At 34.7% G+C, this 26,077-nt stretch overlaps 1 protein-coding gene across 1 annotated transcript in view; it reads right to left on the bottom strand.

The window, feature by feature from the left end:
- Positions 1 to 26,077, bottom strand: part of Vwa8 (von Willebrand factor A domain containing 8) — a 396,504-nt gene that overhangs the window by 177,063 nt on the left and 193,364 nt on the right. The window contains exon 21 of the mRNA XM_077795206.1: positions 24,150 to 24,226. Coding sequence (XP_077651332.1) covers positions 24,150 to 24,226 — 77 coding nt within the window. The remainder of the gene's footprint in view (positions 1 to 24,149; positions 24,227 to 26,077) is intronic.

The following is a 26,077-nucleotide window of genomic DNA, read 5'->3' as shown; positions in this document are numbered from 1 at the left end:
TAAATTTCAAAACACAACAGTTGCACCAAGCAGAAAGAAACGCGAGCAGTATGAAAAGACAAGGAAAGAAAGGTCCACAAGCAATGCAGGTCAACTCAACTTTAGAAGAGGTAATAGCTGCAACAGATGGAATATCAGATAAAGAGTTCAGGATATATATGCTTCAGATGATCTGGAGTCTCAAGGAAGACATGAGACAGCAAAATCAGACAATGAAAGATCACATTGACAAACAAATCCAGGAAGTAAAAGATCAATTTCACAGGGAGATAGAGGTAATAAAAAACAAACAAATTGAAATTCTAGAAATGCAGGAAACAATAAACCAACTTAAAAACTCAATTGAGAATACTACCAGCAGAGTAGATCACTTAGAAGAGAGAACATCAGACAATGAAGACAAAGTATTTCAACTGGAAAAGAACATAGACAGCTCAGCAAGTCTGCTAAGAAACCATGAGCAGAACATCCAAGAATTATGGGACAATATCAAAAGACCAAATTTAAGAGTCATTGGGATACAGGAAGGCACAGAGCTCCATTCCAAAGGAATAAACAGTCTATTCAGTGAAATAATACGAGAAAACTTCCCAGAATTGAAGATTGAGACAGAATCCCAAATCCTAGAAGCCTACAGGACGCCGAATGTGCAAAATCATAAGAGATCCACACCTAGACACATTATAATGAAGATGTCCAACATACAGAATAAGGAGAGAATTTTAAAAGCTGCAAGAGAAAGAAAGCAGATTACATTTAGGGGTAAACCAATCAGGATAACAGCTGATCTCTCAACACAGACTCTGAAAGCTAGAAGATCCTGGAATAACATATTTCAAACACTGAAAGACAATGGGCTCCAACCAAGAATCGTGTATCCAGCGAAATTAAGCTTCAGGTTAGAAGATGAAATTAAAACCTTCCACAATAAACAAAAGTTAAAAGAATTCGCAGCTAGAAAACCATCTCTTCAAAAAATCCTTGGCAAAACATTACAGGAAGAGGAAATGGAAAACAACATTGAAAACCAACAATGGGAGGTAGGACAGTAAAGGGGGGAAAGTAGTCAAAGAGGATAACAAATCAGGTTTAGTAACATCAATAAACAAATATGGATAGAAGAACAAACCATATCTCAATAATAACCCTAAATGTTAATGGCTTAAACTCACCAATTAAGAGACATAGGCTAGTAGAATGGATCAAAAAACAAGACCCAACAATATGCTGTCTACAGGAGACGCATTTGATAGGAAAAGATATACATAGACTGAAGGTGAAAGGTTGGGAAAAATCATATCACTCATATGGACCGCGGAAACAAGCAGGAGTGTCCATACTCATATCTAATAAAATAGATTTCAAGCCAAAGCTAATCAAAAGGGATATAGAAGGACACTTCATACTGCTCAAGGGAACCATACACCAACAAGACATAACAATCATAAATATATATGCCCCAAATAATGGTGCAGCTGTATTCATCAAGCAAACTCTTCTCAAGTTCAAGAGTCTAATAGACCAACATACAATAATCATGGGAGACTTCAACACACCTCTCTCACCACTGGACAGATCTTCCAAACAAAAGTTAAATAAGGAAACTATAGAACTCAATAACACAATTAACAACCTAGACTTAATTGACATATACAGACTATACCACCCAACATCAAGTAGCTACACTTTTTTCTCAGCAGCACATGGAACCTTCTCAAAAATAGACCATATACTATGTCACAGGGCAACTCTTAGACAATACAAAGGGGTAGAGATAATACCATGCATCTTATCTGATCATAATGGAATGAAACTGAAAATCAATGATAAAAGAAGAAAGGAAAAAGCAAGCATCACCTGGAGAATGAACAATAGGTTGCTGAGTGATCAATGGGTTTTAGAAGACATCAAGGAGGAAATTAAAAAATTCCTAGAGTTAAATGAAAACACAGACACAACATATCGGAATCTATGGGACACATTGAAAGCAGTTCTAAGAGGAAAATTCATTGCTTGGAGTTCATTCCTCAAAAAAAGAAAAAACCAACAAATAAATGATCTCATACTTCATCTCAAAATCCTAGAAAAAGAAGAGCAAAACAACAGCAAAAGAAGTAGAAGGCAAGAAATAATTAAAATCAGAGCTGAAATTAATGAAATTGAAACAAAAGAAACAATTGAAAAAATTGACAAAACTAAAAGCTGGTTCTTTGAAAAAATAAATAAAATTGACAGACCCTTAGCCATGCTAACGAAGAGAAGAAGAGAGAGAACCCAAATTACTAGCATACGGGATGAAAAAGACAATATCACAACAGACACTTCAGAAATACAGAAGATAATCAGAAATTACTTTGAATCCTTATACTCCAATAAAATAGAAGATAGTGAAGGCATAGATAAATTCCTTGAGTCCTATGATCTGCCCAGATTGAGCCAGGAGGATATAGACAACCTAAACAGACCAATAACAATAGAGGAAATAGAAGAAACCATCAAAAGACTACCAACTAAGAAAAGCCCAGGACCGGATGGGTATACAGCAGAGTTTTACAAAACCTTTAAAGAGGAACTAACACCAATACTTTTCAAGCTATTTCAGGAAATAGAAAAAGAGGGAGAACTTCCAAATTCATTCTACGAGGCCAACATCACCCTGATTCCGAAACCAGACAAAGACACATCAAAGAAGGAAAACTACAGACCAATATCTCTAATGAACCTTGACGCAAAAATCCTCAATAAGATTCTGGCGAATCGGATTCAAATACATATCAAAAAAATTATACATCATGATCAAGTAGGATTCATCCCTGGGATGCAAGGCTGGTTTAATATACGGAAATCAATAAATGTTATTCACCACATCAATAGACTTAAAAATAAGAACCATATGATCATCTCAATAGATGCAGAAAAAGCATTTGACAAAGTTCAGCATCCCTTTATGTTCAAAACGCTAGAAAAATTAGGGATAACAGGATCATACCTCAACATTGTAAAAGCAATATATGATAAGCCACAGGCCAGCATCATTCTGAATGGAGAAAAATTGAAGGCATTCCCTCTAAGATCTGGTACAAGACAGGGATGCCCTCTCTCACCACTTCTGTTCAACATAGTCCTCGAAACACTGGCCAGAGCAATTAGACAGTCAAAAGAAATTAAAGGCATAAAAATAGGAAAAGAAGAACTTAAATTATCACTATTTGCAGATGATATGATTCTATACCTAGCAGACCCAAAAGGGTCTACAAAGAAGCTATTAGAGCTAATAAATGAATTCAGCAAAGTGGCAGGATATAAGATCAACACGCATAAATCAAAGGCGTTCCTGTATATGAGCGACAAATCCTCTGAAACGGAAATGAGGACAACTACTCCATTCACAATATCCCCCCAAAAAATAAAATACTTGGGAATCAACCTAACAAAAGAGGTGAAAGATTTATACAATGAAAATTACAGAACCCTAAAGAAAGACATAGAAGAAGACCTTAGAAGATGGAAAAACATACCCTGCTCATGGATAGGCAGAACTAACATCATCAAAATGGCGATATTACCAAAAGTTCTCTATAAGTTCAATGCAATGCCAATCAAAATCCCAACAGCATATCTTGTAGAAATAGATAAAAGAATCATGAAATTCATATGGAATAATAAAAGACCCAGAATAGCAAAAACAATACTAAGCAGGAAGTGTGAATCAGGCGGTATAGCTATACCAGACTTCAAACTATACTACAGAGCAATAGTAACAAAAACAGCATGGTACTGGTACCAAAACAGGCGGGTGGACCAATGGTACAGAATAGAGGACACAGCAACCAATCCACAAAACTACAACTATCTTATTTTTGATAAAGGGGCTAAAAGCATGCAATGGAGGAAGGATAGCATCTTCAACAAATGGTGCTGGGAAAATTGGAAATCCATTTGCACCAAAATGAATCTGAATCCCTATCTCTCGCCTTGCACAAAAGTTAACTCAAAATGGATCAAGGAGCTTGATATTAAATCTGAGACACGGCATCTGATAGAAGAAAAAGTTGGTTATGATCTACACGCTGTGGGATCGGGCTCCAAATTCCTCAATAGGACACCCATAGCGCTAGAGTTAACAAATAGAATCAACAAATGGGACTTACTCAAACTAAAAAGTTTTTTCTCAGCAAAAGAAACAATAAGAGAGATAAATAGGGAGCCTACATCCTGGGAACAAATCTTTACTCCACACACTTCAGATAGAGCCCTAATAACCAGAATATACAAAGAACTCAAAAAATTAGACAATAAGATAACAAATAACCCAATCAATAAATGGGCCAAGGACCTGAACAGACACTTCTCAGAGGAGGACATACAATCAATCAACAAGTACATGAAAAAATGCTCACCATCGCTAGCAGTCAGAGAAATGCAAATCAAAACTACCCTAAGATACCATCTCACTCCAGTAAGACTGGCAGCCTTTAGGAAGTCAAACAACAATAAGTGCTGGAGAGGATGCGGGGAAAAGGGCACTCTTGTTCATTGCTGGTGGGACTGCAAATTGGTGCAGCCAATTTGGAAAGCAGTATGGAGATTTCTCGGAAAGCTGGGAATGGAACCACCATTTGACCCAGCTATTCCCCTTCTCGGTCTATTCCCTAAAGCCCTAACAAGAGCATGCTACAGGGACACTGCTACATCGATGTTCATAGCAGCTCAATTCACGATAGCAAGACTGTGGAACCAGCCTAGATGCCCTTCAATAGATGAATGGATAAAAAAAATGTGGCATTTATACACTATGGAGTATTACTCTGCATTAAAAAATGACAAAATTATAGAATTTGGAGGGAAATGGATGGCATTAGAGCAGATTATGCTAAGTGAAGCTAGTCAATCTTTAAAAAACAAATACCAAATGACTCCTTTGATATAAGTGGTGTAAACAAGGACAGGGTAGGGACGAAGAGCTTGAGAAGAATATTTACAGTAAACAGGGATGAGAGGTGGGAGGGAAAGGGAGTGAGAAGGGAAATTGCATGGAAATGGAAGGCGATCCTCAGGGTTATACAAAATGTCATATAAGAGGTAAGGAGGGGTAAGTCAAGAGAATACAAATGGAAGACATGATTTACAGTAGAAGGGGTAGAGAGAGAAAAGGGGAGGGGAGGGGAGGGGAGGGGAGGGGGGATAGTAGACAATAGGACAGACAGCAGAATACATCAGACACTAGAAAGGCAATATGTCAATCAATGGAAGGGTAACTGATGTGATACAGCAATTTGTATACGGGGTAAAAGCGGGAGTTCATAATCCACTTGAATCAAACCGTGTAATATGATGTATTAAGAACTATGTAATGTTATGAACGACCAATAAAAAAAAAAAAAAAAAGAAAAAAAAAAAAAAAGAGGCAAATAAAACTGCTCTATAACACTTGGATTCTGATAGCATACGACTTGTCAAATTAGATTTCTCAAAAGACTTTTGTGCTAGAAATAAAAACCATATGTTTGAGGGAACAAGCACAAATCAGATGATTTCCATAAAAGACTAAAATGAAGATAAATACAAATAGGAAACATGGTTTTCAGTGGAAAAGTCAGCAAGAAAGAGGAACTTATGGAATAAGAATGGATTTGTTCTCTTCTTATTACTGATCATTTCATCTGGCACATCAAAGAAAAAGCAGACTAGTAACATATGTGAAATGATACTGAGCTTAAAATTGGTTGGCTTGCATTTTGGATAGTTACCCTGATAAGGGTGAAAAACAATATACTACCTTCTGCATAGTATATAATACAAGAAAAAAGACATCCTATAAACTATAAACTTCAACTTAGTAAGGGATAAAGTGTTTACTGTTGTTGTAGATAGCATATGCACAGACTCTTAAAGACACTGTGATAATTCTTTTTAAAAAGCATATCATTAAAATCATTGTTTTGCATTCATCAGCATCTTTAATAAAATATATTAATTCTCCACACAAAAAGCAATGACCTTAAGAAAATATTTTACTGCAAATTTTAATTCTATTTTGACTTGTTTCTCTCAAAAACATCTTTGAAATGCTGGCTAATAAAAATTTAGTCAATAATTTCAACTAAACTAAGGAGAAAAAAGTTGAAACACACCTTTGTCATATTATTTTTAGCCTAAGGTTTAATAAAGAGATGGTTTTCAGTTACCAGTAATACTCGATGAATTAATTAGCTAATATTTGACATTTATTATCAGTTGTTCCTATTTCTTATGGTATTACAAACTACAGATGTCCATCAATTAAAGCCTGTGTCAATAAAGGACTGCTCAAAGAAATATCACATTAAACTCAAAAAGCTAAACACCCAAAAAACAAATAACCAAATCAATAAATGGGCCAAGGAACTGAACAGATACTTCTCAGAAGATGATGTACAATCAATCAACAAATACATGAAAAAATGTACACTAGCAATTAGAGAAATGCAAATCAAAACCATTCTAAGATTTCATCTCACTCCAGTCAGAAAGGCAGCTATTAGGTATACAACCAACAATAAGTGTTGGCCAGGATGTGGGGGGAAAGGTACTCTCATATACTGCTGGTGGGACTGCAAATTGGTGCAGCCAATATGGAAAGTAGTAAGAGATTTCTTGGAAAATTGGGAATGGAACCACCATTTGATCCAGCTGTCCCTCTCCTCAGTCTATACCCAAAGGACTTAAAAACAGCACACTACAGGGACACAGCCACATCAATTTTTATAACAGCACAATTCATAATAGCTAAACTGTGGAACCAATCTAAATGCCCTTCAATAGATGAATGGATAAAAATGTCACATATATACACAATGGAATATTACTCAGCAATAAAATAGAATAAAATCATGGCATTTGCAGATAAATGGATGGAATTTGAGAAGATAATGCTAAGTGAAGTTAGCCAATTCCCAAAAACCAAATGCCAAATGTTTTCTTTGATATAAGGAGGCTGATTCATAATGGGATAGGGAGCAGGAGCATGAGAGAAATAGACAACCTCTAGTATATAGGGTGGAGGGGTTGGAGGGGAAGGAAGGGGACATGGGATAATTAATGATGGTTCACTGCTAACCAAAGTACATGTATGAAGACATGAATTGGTGTGAATATACTATATATACACCAAGAGATATGAAAAATAATGCTCTATGTATGTAATAAGAATTGTAATGCATTCTGCTGTCATATATAAATAAAAATTTGCATAATAAAAAAAGAAATGTCACATTAAGCTCTATTTTTCTTTTAACCTTGTGATTTTAATTTTTTTTTAAATTGGAGTTACTGATGTTCAATAGTAACTCACAATGATTCCAGATGCAATTAAAGTATGTAAAGACCAAGTTTTTGTTAAAATAAGGAAATAAAATTAGCCTCTAGAGAGCAAGCACAATCTGTTCTGAAATGTTGCTTGTAAAGTTACTTTAAACTAATATCTTCTAATTTACGAATGAGGAAAAGTTCTCAAAATAGTGTTTATTTTGAATATTATATTTTAATGAGTTATATTTTAATAGATGGATGTTTTTATTTCTTTTAGGAAGAAAGTTAATAGATAAACTTAAGAGTAAAGGAAGAAGGAAGATACAAGAGTTTCAAATAGCCAACAAAAATCTCCTTTATAATCTTCATTAAAATAAAGATGGCTATACAAGCACTCCATTCAATAATGTATCAAACATGAGAAAAGACAGAAGAATATAGATCAAAAGAGGCACCAGATATTTGCTTATTATTTTAAACAAACGGGTGATTATAAAAATAGAACTAAATGATACTTTTAGCAAATAAGATATAAGCATAATATATCTTATTATTGAGAAGTAAATACTTCTTATTGAGTAGTAAATACTTATCGAGAAGTAATATTGTCAAAAAGTAATTTTTCAAATGAAGAAGAGTTCATGACATCATCAAAATATTGTTTTAACAATGCTCATTAAAAATAAGTTGAAAGAAATGTAAAGAACACTAATAATCATTAATAAAACAGTGAGTGGTACTTAAGACAAAGGTGATGCAAACAAGTTTAATAATTAATTATTTACAAACATTCTGGTTTCTGTGCTGAATAGGGGCACATAACACTACCCTCTACCTGCAAATGACAAATTGATTTTCCCGAAAACAGGAAGAAACTTCCTTAGAACCTCAAACAGATACAGTCCTTGTTATGAGCAGTGCTGCCAACCAACTCAAAAAAAAGAAGACACAAAATAAGACTATGGTTACTGTCATGTTAGTTAAAAAACCAGCAGTGGGCTAAATTTGAATACTTTTGGTTTGATCAATCACTTACCCTCTCAAAGCCCAAGAGCTCACCTCTACCAAGGGAAATAACATAGAATATATGAGAGAATATTATGGTGAAAAGTAAGAAACATAAAAGGAAAAGGAAAAGAATGAAAGGGGGAAAGAGTATTATATATAAGCAGTGCTTTGAATGTCTTGAATGCTTTGAGGAAAAAGTTCTTTTAGAAAGATAAGCAAAATATTTTTTTTCTGGTAAAGTGCCTGAAAAAACTCCAGCTTTTAAAAAAGTTGTTTTGGAGATACATAGTAGTTTATTTAGTAGTAAATTACTCATCGCTAACAAGACAAAATGCAAAAAATCCTAACAAACTACAAAGGAAAGAAAGACGTTAGAGGATAATATTTATGGAAGGAAGTCTACTGGGATGCAGCACTTTGCAGTTCAGAGGTAGGTTGTTGCTGGGAAAGCAGGTAGAAATTAGCTACAGCAAAACAGTCACCAGCTAATCATTTCAAAACATGCTTAGTTTTCAAAATCTATTTATCTCTACCATGTCTCCTTAGGACTATTTTATTAACACTATTTTAAAAGAAATTCAATATTCAAAGCCATGATGATAAATCTTTTCTTGAATTTCTCTGAAAATCTTATCAGTTATTAAGTTTTTAGAAATAAAACAAATCTACTAAAATGGTAAAAAGAAAATTGTACTTTTTATTGTTACTCTGAAAACTAGCTTTCTGCTGGGTTAAGTTTCAGGGACTCAATATGATCTAATTTCTTTGAAGGAACTTTTCTATTTTCCAGAAAAAAATAAAAGGCAGTTTATAGGTCCTTTATCTGAATAGAAAAATGAGTATTTTAATTAGTTTTTAAAAGAGAAAAGAAGAATAAATACAGAAATACAAAGTTGTGTACACAGAGGCAATCAAAGGTGAGTTTGATGAATATTTTGTCCTTTGAATACATCTTTTTTTTGGCTGGGTGGGGAGGATTGCCAGGGATTGAACCTAGAAGCACTCCAATACTGAGCCACATCCCCAGCCCTATTTTATTTCATTATTTGTATTTTTATTTAGAGATGGTCTCGTTGAGTCAGATGCTTAGGGTCTCGCCATTGCTGAGGCTGGCTTTGAACTCTCGATCCCTCTGCCTCAGCTTCCTGAGCAACTAGGATTACAAGTGTGCACCACCACACCTGGCTGGATAAATCTTTATTAGAAAATATACTACATAATAATTTATAAATTGAGTAACAAAATAAAAACGTAATAAAACATAAAAATTAGTAAATGACCATTTTTCATATCATGATATTCCATAGTCTTTCATTAAACAAATAATATTGAACATATAGTAATGGGGATTACTTTAGATACTGGAGGACTATCTGTGAACAAAACAGGTAAAAATTCCTTCCTGCAATGAACTTACATTCATATAGCATTTAAAGGAACTTATCATGTTAATAACATATTACTTTGAATTACAGAATGAACTATATTTTGCATATTAAGTACTAAAAGATATTTTACAACAGGCAATTAAATTGAAAGAATAAAATTAAAACACATTTTTTAAACATTCTTTTAGTTGTAGATGGACACCATATCTTTGTTTTATTTATTTATTTTTTTATGTGGTGCTGAGGATTGAACCCAGCGCCTCATGCATGAGAGGCAAGCTCTCAACCACTGAGATGCAACCCCAGCCCAAAATTAAAACACATTTTTAATCATTAAGACAAATAATACATGATCCTGCTGCCATTAATGTCTACCAGAAGAGGAGTGCTCTCCACAAAGCTAGTTAAGCATGTCTCTTGGTTAATAACCCAATATATATATTTGGTGTAATACATATTGACTAAAACTTACAATATAAGTTGAATTTTTACATAATATTATTTGATATACTATAATCCATTCTTTTATCTTCATTTGCTTGTTTATCAACCTGGAAAAATTTACAATACTATGGTTTTAAATTAACCAGACTTTAGCCACCCCAGTCAAATAAAAACAGTGTATAAATAAGTGAGTACTTTTTTTTTTTTACAAAATCTATAAAGAAAATGTGGCTTTAATTTTTTATAATTTTCCTATTAGGTTTTTATAACAGATTCTCTCTTTTTTTCAGATTTATTTTTTAAATTAAATTATTTATTCTAATTTGTTATACATAATGGCAGAATGCAATTCATTTCATATTATACATATAGAGCACAATTTTTCAAGTCATTGATTGCACACAAAGTATTTTCACACCATTCATGTCTTCATACATGTACTTAGGGTAATGATGTCTAACTCATTCCACCATCATTCCTACTCCATTGCCCCCTCCCTTCCTCTCTCTCCCCTTTGCCCTATCTGAAGTTCCTCCATTCCTCCCATGTTCCCCCCACCATCGCCATTATGAGTCAGCATTCTCATATCAAAGAAAACATTTGCCCTTTGGCTTACTTCACTTCATATTATATTCTCCAATTCCATCCATTTACCTGCAAATGCCATGATTTTATTCTCTTTTAATAATGAGTAATGTTCCATTGTGTATATAACCAAAATTTTCTTATCCATTCATCTACTGAAGGGTGTCTGGGTTGGTTCTGCAATTTAGCTATTGTGATTTGTGCTGCTATAAACATTGATATATGGCTGTGTCCCTGTAGTATGCTGTTTTTAAGTCCTTTGGGTATAAACCAAGGAGTGGGACAGCTGGATCAAATGGTGGTTCCATTCCAAGTTTTCCAAAGAATCTCCATACTGCTTTCCAGATTGGCTGCACCAATTTGCAGTCCCACCAGCAATGTATTGTGTGCCTGTTTCCCCACATCCTTGCCAACACTTATTGTTGTTTGTATTCTTGATAGCTGCCATTCTGACTGCAGTGAGATGAAATCTTAGAGTGGTTTTGATTTGCATTTCTCTAATTGCTAGAAATGTTGAACATTTTTTCATATGTTTGTTGATTGATTGTATATCCTCTTCTGAAAAGTGTCTTTTCAGTTCCTTAGCCCATTTATTGATTGAGTTATTTGGTTTTTTGGTGTTAAGGTTTTTGAGTGCTTTATATATCCTAGAGATTAGTGCTCTACCTGATATGCTTGTGGTAAATAAAGATTTGCTCCATTCTGTAGACTCTCTATTCGCCTCACTGATTGCTTCTTTTGATGAGAAGCTTTTTAGTTTTTAGTTTTTTTTTTCAGATTCTCTTTTAAAACAGAACTACTGCATTATAGGAAAGACAATATTTGCTGCTTTTAGCTCAAAAATCTAGAGTTCACTTCAATCCTAGTATCTCTTCAAGACTAATTTTAATCAAAGAAGGAAAGGTACATGGGTTGGGGTTTGTCTTGCGGTACAGCGCTCACCTAGCACTTGTGAGGTCCTCAGCACCACATAAAAATAAATAAATAAAGGTATTGTGTCCAACTACATATTTAAAAATATATATTAAAAAAATAAAAGTTACAGCTATGTGAGGAATTAGAAGGCAGAGAACTAAAGCAGGCCCTAAACACATTTCCTTGTCATCTTGCATTTTACCTTAAAATTTTATGTAGGTTTTGAAAGCTACTCCATAATATATCCAATTTGTTTCAATATAAAAACATTTAAGTCACCACTGAGGATACAGCAACAAGAAGCTGTGGTTGTGAGCCAACACCTTCTGGAAACTTGATTGAACTGAAGATAGCTGACACTGCATAGAAAGTTCAGCATCTGGATCCTTTTTCTGTTCTGGTATCTATCACATTATTTCATGAACCCTGATTAAATGAGTGGTTATACACAGCAATCATTTTTCATTGATTTATGAACTATGTCAGGGTAATCACTGTGGCCAGTCTCCAGAATAATGCGAAAAGATGGTATGTGCAGCATTTTCTGACTTCTACTGGTAGACATTTCAACAACTGCACCTTTTAAAGTTTCCACATAGTTTATGTCATACTGAGACGGAAAAGTTCTCTTATCTCCTGAGCCATCTCTTATAATATCTCAGAATGAACCTAAGGATATTGTTCATTTGTCCTGTTCTCTTGTTTGAATTTAGGTATTACTGCTGTTCATTTAAGTAAACCAGAACATCTTTAAAACCACTCCAAAAAAGAGGTAAAGAAGTAAGAAGTACTTAATATATTGATGAAACAAACAAGGCATGTTTATAGGGGCAAAAAACAAGAAATAGTTTACTGCACAATGATATTGAAATACCAGTTCTCTCAATGAGGCCTTCCCTGGCCAATCTATTTAAAATTGTTAGCCCCTGACTCCCTTCCTACTTTATTTTTTTTAATCAATATCTGACATAGGACATATTTCATTATCTCATTATCTCTCTCTCTTGCCAGCAACTAGAGCATAACATGAATGTTGCTTTTGTTCCCTGGTCAATCACTCAAGCTTAGAAAAGTAACCAGAGTATAGTATATATTTAATAATGCTGCTCAGATGGGTGCATTTCAGTCCCTTCAATCATATACCCTAAGGCCAAACTGTGTTATTAAAAGTTCCTTAAGCATCAAGTATATCTTTCCTCTTTTCTGAAGTTTTTTCTTCCTTTTTCTCATTGCCTGACATACTTATAAGGTCCATTCCTTTTATGCTCAGATCAAATGTTCCCAACTCTTAGAAGCACCCCTTACTTTTCACTTCTACCCTACCAGTTGAACTAATAATTGTTCCATAGAAAGTACTCTACACTTAAGATGAACTTTAGCTGTTAATATGATTGTCTCTCTTGCTAGGCATAGCTGTTATAGACAAGAGTACAATAACATTATTTTTTATGCACCTAGTACCTATCACCATGTTGTGTATATTGTAGGCAGCAAAAAATGTTTGCTCAAAGAAGGAATGAATGCATGAGTGTATTAAATAAACATTAATTATGTACTTATAATGTATAAAGCAGATTATTAGGCACAAAGTATTATACATGAATAATACAGACACTGCTCTTCAGGAAGTACACATGACAGATAGGGAGATAGATATAAGATAATTAAATCTAGTTCATGTCAGAAGTGATACGGGTTATAAAAACAAAGATATCAAAATAAAGTTCAATGTGAACTCAGAGGAGACAGTAACCAATTCTGACTGAAGAAGACATGATTCTAACAATAAAATCTGATTTTATCTGCCAGTGATGCGTAGAAGATACATCCAGGCAGAGCATCAGTCAAATGTGGAGCAGTCTGGAGATACAAGAGAAGTTTTAGGGAACATCTAGTTACCCAACATGTCTAGAACATAGTTATGTGAAGGGGAGAGAGCTGGATAGGCAGGGTAAGTCCAGAATGTATGGAGTCTTAAATTTCATAGTTTAGTCTGACTTTCATTTCATGGAAAACATGAAGCCACTGGAGGACCAACCATCTATCCATTTCAGAGGGAAGACTTTCTGAATGGATGTCTGAAAGGTGGAAGAAAAAGGAAAAGACATTGCATTTATTCATTTGTTTAGCAAATGTTTATGAAACATTGGCTATACTCTAGACATCATAGTGGAAAAGGCAGTTGAAGACATATCCCTGCCCATAAGCTACCTACTGAGGATAGGAACATGTAACTGTGATAAAGACAGATATACTAGCAGAGCCTGTTCTATGTCAATAGCCCTAACCTTAACCATTAATAAAAGTCCTTTTGGAAAAGAAACATTCTAAAACTTATAAATATGGAAACCAAAAAAAATGACCTAACAGTGAAAAACAATATCTTAGTTTTTATTTGGTACTAATAAAAAAACTTCTTGTTCTCATTAAAAATTAAAGAAGACTATTTGGGAGAAAGCAATGTGATTGATTCACTTTATTATTTTTGTGATTTAAAGTTCTAGCCCTAAATTCAATTGATTTCTATAGCTGAAAAACAGCTCACAAGGACACCTACATAGAACCAAATGACAGAAGGGCAAAACTGACTGCACCACCTAAAGCTCAACATGCAATTTTTCAATCTCATTTACCAAACACAGAAAGCTTTCTTTGTTCCCCACTTGCAAAACGTTTTACAAAAACAGTAACACAAAGAAAGGAAACATCTGCTTGTGAAAGAGAATGAGAAGGAAAGGTCTAAGAATTTTTCCTACTGGAAAAGACTTTGATTTACATTTTGAAGAAAAAGGTAGGAGTTTTCCAGGTAGACTTGATAGGGAATTCCAAACTGCATATGTTAAGTTAAGGAGCCAAGAATATGTATGCAGAGCCACAGGCAGTGGATGAAGCCTAAGTGTGTGGGAGAGAACAGGTGGAAGCAAGACAAGTGAAACAGATGGTGTTCAAACTCAGGAGTATGGACTTGATGCTGCTGGTAATGGGAGTCACTGAAGGCTTCTAAGCAGGACAACAAGTGATCAACTTTTTTTTTTTTTTTGAACAATGTGGGGACATGGAAAGGAGATGGGGGTTAAGGTCTTAACCAAGAGGCTACTGCAATAGTCCAGAGTAGAGATGAGGAAAGGATTAATTCCTATTACTACCAAGCTGATACTAATGATTCTATTCCCACAGGGTTAAATCTAGCTAGTTCTGGTAATTTGGACTATTTACTAGAATCCTATTCAAAACTATCATTAGCCCAAGTTCTCACAACTCTCTAGTTATTTTGATCTGTAGGTCTGTTTATTATTTCTGTTACAGATCCATCTTACATATTGGGTCAGTAGCCCTGCTGAGTCTCTAGAAAAGATAGTTGTTGAAATGCCAGAATGTTGCACTGCAAATCCCACCACAATTATATAAATAGTCATTACTGCCAAACTTAGCAATGTTTGAGCTCTATTTCTCAATTAATTTCCCATTTACTCTCTATCACATTACCCTTTAATGTCTTGTACATCATTTTCTTTTCTTTTCAGAATGGGAATTGAACCCAGGGGTACTTTACCACTGAGCTACATCCTGAACCCTGTTTGTTTGTTTGTTTGTTTGTTTTTGAGATAGGTTTTTACTAAATTGCTTAGGTCCTCATTAAGTTGCTGAGGCTGGCCTCAAACTAATAATCCTCTGCCTCAGTACTCCCCACCCCTGCAAATCAGTGGTATTATGAGCATGGACAACTATACCTAGCTATCATTTTCATTTTAACATTTTTTTTTCTATTGGTTACATTATTTTTTATTGTACACCTTCTCTCTACTAGATAGAAATCTTCATGGCAGCTGTGACCTTTGTCTATCCTATTCATTGGTAAGTTCTCCAGTTCTAAAACAGTGCTAAGGACATAACAGAAATTCAATATAGGGTTGATATAGTAGATGCTGTTGGTACTCTACCAAGATCTCCTTTATCAGCAAATGCACTCATCCTCCAGTTATTACAGCATTGACCTATAAATGCTTACAGCTAAACTCTTCTTCCCTCCACCGTGGGAGCTACCTCTTGGAGAAATACTAATTACAAGTGCTTCCTGCCCTCTCTCCCAGGGTGCAGCCCTTAACCAGTGACTTACTGATATGGGAGCTAAAACTATTGGCTCTCTTGCTTCTAGGTGAGATAATGGAGTAGTACCATTCACACTCCAGAGCTCCCTGTGAAGAGACTGAGACCAGGTCATATCTAGAACCACCTCATTTGTCCAAACTTATTCTGACTTCTTTACTTTCCAATAGTTCTCACCTAAAATCTCTCCTTTTCAAATCACTTATACAAACATCCTGATTTCTGGCTCAAGAGATCTGTTTCAAGATAACCCTACCTAAGATACTTGTTGACTGACTGACTGACTGATGAATGAATAAATGAATGACTAAAGGCAAATGAAGAAATAATTCTTAGGTTTTTCAACAAGGCTCTTAATTTATCCTGCATAAATCATTATAGATACATCTCAATTAACAGAAGATTCATAACAGAATTGTGAACTGAGCAATCACCTTAATACACCAGTTTATTTACTAATTTGAAGCACCTTGGGCTGTTCCTTCTGCTTATTTTGTCATTGTTGCCACCATTTAAAGAATCTGGCTAGAGCAATATGTATCTTATAAGAACAACATTATTTTAATATAAACAAATAAAAAGGAATTTTGGAAGTATTGGATATTAGACCAAGACACTTTTTCATTCTTTCTGCTCATCTAAGGACAGTGCAGCTGATGCCAGCTAGGAAGGCCCAAGTGGGGCACCAGATTTAAGTGGTAGGGACATGATGTTAAGCCTGTCCAGATGATCTGAGATTTGAACAATTCTAATATTGAGCTTATTCCATATTTTTATAAGGAATTTTATAATGAGAATCAGTGTGAAATAATTTTTTAACCAAAATTGTCGTGTGAGGGGGGAAAAAAGGACTAGAATTTATAAAGTAAATTTATAATAGTGATTGAGTTGAGGAAGGTGATATGATTTTGGAAGTAGCAGTTAAAAGAAATGTTAGCTATAATTATAGTATTTAATTTCTGGAAAAGGAATCAAATTTGGAAAAATATGAACAGTTAAATCTGGGTGATAAATTTGGCTCTGTGTTACGTATTTGTATTTACATTTTGGGGATTTTTAAAAGTTTTTCTCAAACTAAAAATGCACATAACAGTTGAAAGGAATGTAGTAGGCTCTAGTGGCAAGGGATATAACAAAATAAAGAAAAAACACTGTTTTAGTGGTTCTCAAGCTTCTTAAGCTTGTGATTCAGGAAATAAAAAAATGAAAACGAATCCCACAGACTCCTCATTGTTTCCAGTTGTCTTTTCCAGAACAGCCTAGAGCATGCCACTTGCTGCTATCTACAGTTTCAGGAATTTGTCTATAGTTCTGACTCACCAGCCTCTGTAACCCACAAATTAGAAGCCATAATAAAACAACTTTTTGGTGGACATGCTTCAAGGAAGGACATCACTGGAGTAGTGTCCACTTGGGAGGAATATTCCTTAATAAACCACAATAATTAATTAATGTTTTTATGAATCTCCTGGGTGAAGAGAAAAAAAACAGTGCCATTAAGTTTGCTGATGACACAGTTCAGAGGAGGAGATGTGACTGGGAATAAAAGTAAATTTAGGGACTGGGGATATAGTAGAGCACTTGCCTTGTATGCACAAGGCCCTGGGTTCAATCCCCAGCACCACAAATAAATCATTATAGATATAGATACAAAAAAAGTTTAATGATACAGAGAAATAATAAAGAGAAGAAAATGAAATAAGGATATTAATATTAGCCAAAAATATAAAACTATGAAATAATTAGCCAAAGAAAATAATGCAGAAAAGATTCAACAGGACTTAGGAACATAAGGCTAGAATTTAACACAACAAGTTAATTATACATAGACTGAGGTACAGAATAAAAAAGATGGTTGATTGACAGTTCTGTCACACAGGTTAAAACCACAGTAAAGTACTTACTATCCTCCCTACTCTACTGTCTGATTCAGCACAATGAAGTCAAGGAACAGCATCAAGCAGTAGTTAGAGCACAGGGCTGAAGCCAGAATGTATGAAGCCAGCTGTGTAACTTTAGCCAAGTTCTTTAACCTCTATGTGACTCAGTGGCTTCATCTGCAAAACAGAGATAGTAATGATATGGATCTTATACACTTGTAGTTAGCAGTAATAAGTTGTAATTTGAAATCAGCTTAGAACAGTGCCTAGCGCATAATAGCTGCCATGTAAATGTTTGTTAAATAAAAAGAAAAATACAGAAATTTAAACGTATTTGGAGGTCAATCAGAGAAGAGTCAAAATTATTATAAACCTAAAGCATGAGGCAGCGGCATAACTCATTTTTTTAAAGAGGCAGTATAAGGCATTCTTACTAGGAGAACTACTGTCCAACTGCTGATAAAAATGTTTCCAAAACAGCTTTTTCAAAATCATAATAGGGAAGAAGACACAGGAAGAGGGACCTGGATGTTTTGTGTGGCAGCTGCCATTTGACATATCCTCAGGTCCCTATTACTCCAATCAGGGCTAAGGATATTGTAATGGCTCAATAATAATGTTTTCCATGAGACTTAAGAAAAGCTTTGACTTTTTCTGTTTTCTACCAGATAGTTCTGCCTGCTGGGATTTTGTGAATTTCAAAATTTTGTGCTGTCACACTCAGTTTTCTTCTGCCTAAGGAGAGCCTGGTGTGTTGATTATGCTGTGCTTTGAAAAGCATGTCATCATTTACTCCAGGATATGTGATTTTAAGATGGGCAAGGGAAGAGTTTTGCATTCAATTTGCCACATATTTTACTTCATCTGGTTTCACAAAGGGAGAATAATATTAAAATATGATAGATAAAAAGCAAATGTTTTAACAATAACCTTCCAATATGCAATATTTTAACTATCTCAGCTGATTAGAGCACTTACATAACAGTCACTGGTCGAACCCATACATATATGAGGAACCTGGCTCCACAATGAAGTAGCCTGTAGTGCCTCTAGATAAGGATGGCTATCAGGCGGGATCTTGAGCTGCAAGTTCCAGATGAAATTAGCTCATACCAAGTCATTCCAACAAATACTTAGTGGCATCCACTGTATATTGAGAACCATACAAAGTACTTGCCTTGTGATAAGGGAGGCAACTTCTCTTAACAACTTCTTCACTTCTCCTTTCCCTTCTCCCTCCACAGACTTTTCAACAATTGTAAAACCAGCCATTTATAACTATCTTAATAGATCCCTTCTTTCCATTCTCATCACCAATATTTTTGGTTAGCCCCAATAATTTTATCTGGATTCCTAATATCACTTCCTAGTATTCTATGTGATTCAAGATCCATATGACTTTGAGTAGCCCACAGACTACGGTCAACATCATCTTTCTTGCTTTCATTATACCTCATTGCAGTCAGGATTCAATCTAGCCTCAGCAGGGACTATGATACCTCTGTAAGCCCATGTCTGCCTCTTGCCATTAATTTTTACGTCTACACACATACATCCCAAACTTACCACACTGACTTGTTATTTACATGGCCTGTTTCCAATGGCCATGCCACATGTGTTGGTGCTGGCCTATAATCCCAGTGAATAGGGAATCTGAGGCAGGAGGATTGTAAGTTCAAGACTAGCCTCAGTAACTGAATGTGACTTTTTCTCAAAATAAAAAATAAAAATAAATAAATAAATAACTGATGGAAATGTAGCTCAATGGTTATGGGAATGGGAATATTTGCATAAATTTTACCAATTGAGCATCTTTAATTCAAAAATTTAAAATATGAAATGCTCCAAAAGCCAAAACTTTATAAGCATCATGTCAGTGTTCAAAAAGTTTCAGACTTTGAAGCATGTTGAATATTGGATTAGGGATGGTCCACCTGTCTCATTCAAATCAGAGATAGAAAAGAAAGAAAGTTATGTGATAAAAAATTAATACTTAGTAGCTTGTCTAAAAATGCTTGACACTGGCTGAGTCCATTTCACATATTCTGTCATTTAGTCTTCACCCTAGGAAGGACACACTTCAATTTGATAAGTCAGGAAATTAAGACTGAAGGAGTTCAAAATCACACAAAAGTTAGTGAAGACAGGATTCAATCTCTAGAACCTGTATTCTTTCTATCATATTGGTACAAATTCAGCTTCTCAGAGGTTGAGAGGTGGGAACAGCCACACCCAGAATGAAATGAGAGGTCACCAATGGATGAAACTTTGAAGTCTTGGTGGAGAAATAGGGTGCATTTTTAGATGAAGGAATGCAGACAGGAATGGGTTAAACTTCAAAACTTGTGAATAGAGCATAGAATGATCCTGGAATAAGCTGAGCATTTGCTAGGAAAATTCATTGTAAGAGAAAGTTGAGGCTATAGTAGGGGATGTGGGAACTCTATTTCCAGTAGGTACCACTATTAGAAAAATAACAAGAGCATATATCATACTAATGATTGGACCTGAGCTATATTTAAATCTGAAGAGTAGCAAATAAAAAAAACTGGTAATATAAGTATTTCAAAGCCCTTAGATTATTATGATTTTAATATAGACATGTACTTTTATCCAAGGTAGCAATACAACTACAGAAGTTGCAAGTGTCCTTCATGTCAAATTAACATCATAGAAGAAACAAGTAAATAGATACATTTCACAAATGTAAGGCATAAGTGATTGCATCCATTAATCTTTTAAATTATTTACATCATATTCTTCAGATATACTTTTGATTTTAACTAAGTACATGAATTTCCCAGCTTGTTCATTTTGTGAAGTCTGATAATCAAAACACAAGATGGCCATACATAAAAGCATTGTGGTTGTTTTATTCATGTGTGTTTGGTGATGGTTTTACTTATCAAGACTATGTTTCAAATGACTCTTATAACTAATTGTGTTCCAATGACTAAATTAAATTGAGACTGACTGATCATTTAGATGGTAACATCACAAATCTATCAGGAGTCTAGAATGAAGACAAGGCCTTACATAGATCATCTACAGATCAAAGAAGTCCTAAACATATTTTTAAGACCACTATTTTTAAGTCTTTTGGACATAGGTTTCCCTTAAAGCAATTTTATGAGCTTAAATTTTATGGCAAATACAACCTTAAAGCTGTATAAAAAAGAAAAAAATTCCCTACATTGAAATTAGTGGGGATATAGGTCTAATTAGTGAAAATTCTTTAATGGCATTTATCGCAAACTGAGCTTTTGGACTTCCACTTTTACGTAATAAGTTAATATCCAATATTGTCAAACATAGATACTAGGGCCCCTGTTAAATGAATAAATATAATTTTATTTGACATACTATTATCAATTAATAATACAGCAACAGGTGATATAAAATATAAGTATTTGGCTTTGAAATTTTTCCTACATTTTAAATTTAGAAAATTAATCATAGATAATATATATACACATTTATCTAACCAATGTCAGATTTACCACAGAATGTAAATTAGCAGGATTCAACTCTTCACTATTTTATGGACAATTTCTTATTTTAGGACAAGAGGTTGATGGGCCAGACAGGAAGTAAGGCATGCTCTCTCTAATCCTCTAAACCTTTAAAAGAACCTCAAATACCATATTTTTCTTGAAGACTCAAAGATATTCAAATATAGAGCAAAAAGTGATACGATAAATGACCCTTGTCTGTTCCTCTTACATAGAGATGAACAAACTGAGACCCAAGAGAGACAAAAATAGATGGTTTTTGAGTGCATATATGATAAATTAAGGGTCAAAAATCAATGATTAAGAAGGCAATCCCATAAAAAGTTTAAAAAAGAACAATACACTGAGTCTGGAGAAAATAAAAGGGTATAATAAAGACAAAAACAGGAATTATTCAAATGAAAAAGAAACATAAGAAAAGAAAGGTTTAACAATTCCAGAAGTTGGTTATTTGAATAATAATAATAACATCCTAGCAGAATTGATGGAGAACATAGATAATCAATGCCAGGTGTAAGAATGGAGATATTATTACCTTACATTCCTGGGATAAAATCTACTTGGTTAACATATTATACTTCTATATTTCCTTGAATATGATTTGTTAATACTTGTTAAGAATTTTCACATCTATATTCTTAGCTTTTGTCTGAAAATGTCTTTTATTTTATATTTGAAGAGCATTTGTGCTGAATGTACTATCCTACTTCTTGCTTGTTGCTTTAAAAGTAACCATTTCATTGAATTATGTTTTATATTTATTCTCCATGAAAAGTCAGTAGTAATTTTTATCATTGTTATACTGTATGTATTATGGCTTTCATTCCCTCTGGTGGTTTTAAAGATACTTCTATTAGTTTTCAGCAATTTGACATGATGTGCCATGCTGTGGCTTCCTGTGTATTCTGCTGACATTTATAGAACTTCTTAGACTGATGACTTTGTTCTTCATTAAATTTGGGAGTTTTCCCATTATATCTCATAATATATGCTCTGTCCCATTTTTTTCCTATAATCTTTGAGATTCCAGTTGTTGATACGTGAAGCTGCATTTTTTAAAGTTGTCTTTTCTATACTGAGTATTTCTATTCCCTCATTACTCTCATTTCCCCTCTTGTAATGCTTAAAAATGTTTATGGCAACAGTTTTATAGTTCTTGCCTGCTAATTCTATCATTTTTTAGCTTTTTAGTCCATTTCTATTGACCAATTTTCCTGTTTCTTTGTATATCTAGTAATTTTCTACTGAAGGCTTGACATCATTTAACGGTATGTTGTGAAGTGTTTAGATTTTTCAGTCTTATCTTAGTTGAGTGTTCAGTTTTGTTCCTATCTTTCCTGTCTGCTCAAAATCCATTCTTTTTATTTTTAAAGCCATTTTGTATGAGAAAGAACTTCTAAAACAGAAGCACCTTTGATTTTTTTTGAGACTTATTGTTAAACTTTTTAAGGGTGGGTATATAGTAACTTTAATTAGAGATAGACTAATTCTACTTCTAAAGCATAAGCTTTATAAGATATTTTCTGGAAAACAGAGGGTTTAATGCAGGCTGCCAATCATGCAGGAGTTCTGATAGTTGTTCAGACTGCAGATCTCTGGTGGTTATTCTTTTCCTAGTGTTTATGAATTTTGTCCAGGTTTATAGTTGTTTATTGTGGTAGTGCTAATCTGGTACATTAGTCTGCCATAGCCAGAAGTATATATCCCATGAGGGAGTGTTTAGGCATATCTCAACTTTCCTTTGATCCTTTTTTCTTTTTCTTTTGACCTAGTAATTGCCTTCTACTTTCCTATAATTCTCTAAGAACTCATAATTATTTAGCAAAAGACCCAAACCAGAAATTAGTTCTCAAAATTCAATCCAATGGGCCTGGGCGTGATGGCACAAGCCTGTAATTCCAGTGGTCAGAAGGATGAGAAAGGAGAATTAGAACTCTGAGGCCAGCTTTAGCAACTAACCTGAACCCTAAGCAACTTAGCAAAACCCTGTCTCAATAAAAGGGGGGGGGCTCAGTGGTTAAGTGCCCCTGGGTTTAATCTCTAGTACTATGAAAAAAAAATCAAGCCAATGTTCTTGTCACTGTACAATGTCTTTTGTTTCCTGGAAGTAAAATAACATTCTAAACTAGTTTTAAGTTGCTCAAAACTTGATATATTTTTCTCCCTCTCTCTCTCTCCCTTCCTCTTTCCCTCCCTACTATTCTGTCTCATTTTTCTATTTTGAGTAGATCTGCTGGTTTTATGTTTTAAAATATGGAACAGGTTCACAATACAGCTAAAAAATGATCCATGCTGAGAAAATTTGCTTAAAAGCTATTACTGAATGAGTACTCTGACCACACAAAACTAAACAATCCAAAAAGTGTTTTAAGATAAAAAACACTACTAACATACTTCTTCCACATGTCTGTGTTCGTCATTTCCTACCTGAGAGCCATATAGTTTGCTCTTCCTCCATGTGAGCTATTTTAGCTTCTTGTTAGATGAATAGACTTAGGCTCCACTTACTTTTCTTCTAATTTAAGTGCCTCAATGTTAATGAGATCTGCTCCTAGAATGTAATGTTCATCACTCTCTGTCCACAAAAGATCTATTAATTCATATTTATAAAGTATTAGTCACTTTAAAAATAAATATAGTATGGTTTTATTACCTTTTAAGGAGAAGATAGATAAGAGCAGAGGAACAGGAATGAAACTAGTTTATAAAATGGGCCTTTAAGAAAGTATATTTAGGCCTGGTGTGGTGGTACTGCCTATAATCCCAGATACTTGGCAGGCTGAGGTGGGAGAATAGCAAGTTCAAGGACTGTCTGGGCAAGTTAGAAAGATCGCCACAAAATAAAAAACTAAAAAGGGATGAAGATGTATCTCAGTGGTAGAGAGAATGCCTAGCATGGACAAGGCCCTGGGTTCACCAATATGGGAGATGGGATGGAAGGGAGGTATATTTAAATTGCACTAGGTAAAAGATGAATAATTTAATCAGATTTTAAGAAGTGGTGGGTCTAATACTCTTACCTGTGAAGTTGGATATATTCTCGTGGTCTGTTGAGCAGGTGAAGAAATCTGTCAACAATCTTGTTTTTTCCTACACCCTGTAATTACACAGATAGTATTATACAAAAAGGGACTTTTGTTTTGTTTGATTCTTCTGCCAAACCAGAAGAATCTTTTATAAAAACCTATTTTCCCAAAGTTGTACAGTTTTAGTTTATTATTAATGAAAACCAAACTAGCAAAAACATATAGCACAGTTCTCATATGAAATAAGGTTTCTGTCAAAAATTTACTTCTAGATATATTAATTCTAAGCTCTTCTGTTTTAAAGGGAAATCCATAAGTTACTCTCCTACATATTAATTATTTTGTTCTACAATTTTACAATGAAGTTCAGACATTACAGCAGAATATTTATTCCAGATTTGAAGAATGACATTAGAGTGAAATCATTTATGTAGGAAAAAATGGGTTTTCTAATCAGTTCTTTAGAAATATGGTTCTCAGTTGCAGGAAGACAACCAATACTATACATTTTCTGCTTTAATCAAACACTCACTTCTCCTTTTATCCTATTTTCTACTCCTTTAAAACCCTAGAAACCTAAAATTGTAACCAAGATATATTAATAAAACTCAACTCTATTTGATCTCCCCTGAAATGCCCTCATTTCTTTGCCACTTACTCATCCCAGGAGTCCATGTCCTTTCTAGAAGACACACTACTAAAAATGGAATCTGCTCTGGTATAATTTCCCTATTTTAAAGTTTTCACTTAGAGGTGGAATACAAATGAATCTTTTAACAATTAGGTTGTATGTAAAAAGTAGAAGTCATTAAAATGTGCAGTTTTATATCATAGGTGACAGCAATAATGTATTAATTTCTTATACTGTGCTAGTATTTTTCACATTATTTCATTTAATCATTACACTGAGACAGTCCCATGAAAGAAGATTAATCATTCTTATTTCACAAATCAAGAAACCAATGCAACAGAGGAAAGATAGTAGAAGTGAGCTAGGCAGCAAGTCCCAATCGCCTCACAACACAGAAAAGAGGCAGCAAAGGAAAAGCATGACTGAGAGGTGAGTGACAAAATAAATGCTCGATATTACATAGTCTGGGACCTGGAGAGACTGGATGATAGGTTACCAGAGAAGAAAATAAACTCAGAGTGCCCTAACTCTATCCCAAACCTCTGGATAAGGAAAAGGGGCAACAGAGAAAGAAGGGTTTGTGGGGGTAGGGGAGACATTCTCTTAAGTTCTACCATTTAAAAACTGTTGGAAAGAAGAAAAAAAAAAGATTTAAAGCACAACAGTAACAGACAGGTCTCTAAAACAGCTCAAAGAGCTTAAAAGAAAACTGAGCCAAGGGGTGGCAGCCATCTTGTGGAGCCCTCAGCCAACCAGTTAACCCCTTAAATCAGCAGGTTGTCTTCTTATACCCAGACAGCTGCAAATTACACCAGAAGGAAGTCCCCTGCAGTAGGACCTCTTAAAAATCCTATGAATCCAGCCAGAAAGAGCTTAAAAAGTACCACTACTGGCCAAAAGCCCTCCCTCACCCTTGCTGCTCACCTCAAACAAGAGGACTGAACCAGCTGGAGGGGACCTGTACTGGGAAGTGTACCTAGTCCAGCTAAACTCTGCACAATGTCCAATTGCTCACCTTGGACAGAAAACAATGAAGCAGATTAGGCCCTAAACAAAGGAAAGTGGACTTACTAGGCCTTGATCTCTGACACTGGGGGGAGGTACCCTGGGAAGCTTAGGGAAAGTCCTTAGGATCACAGGCCTTACCAGAGGGGAGCTGACTAAATATCCAGTGACATAAAAGATCCAGCGGGAAATTACCAGTCTATGCAACAGGAAGAGGCTGATACCAGCCTTAACAGGTAAGTCATGATCACAACTGGCAAGTGACTGGGCATTGTTTGTATACTTA

Source organism: Urocitellus parryii, chromosome 2 (assembly GCF_045843805.1).
Source record: "Urocitellus parryii isolate mUroPar1 chromosome 2, mUroPar1.hap1, whole genome shotgun sequence".
Lineage (NCBI taxonomy): Eukaryota > Metazoa > Chordata > Mammalia > Rodentia > Sciuridae > Urocitellus > Urocitellus parryii.
This window is presented reverse-complemented; position numbering and strand designations above follow the sequence as displayed.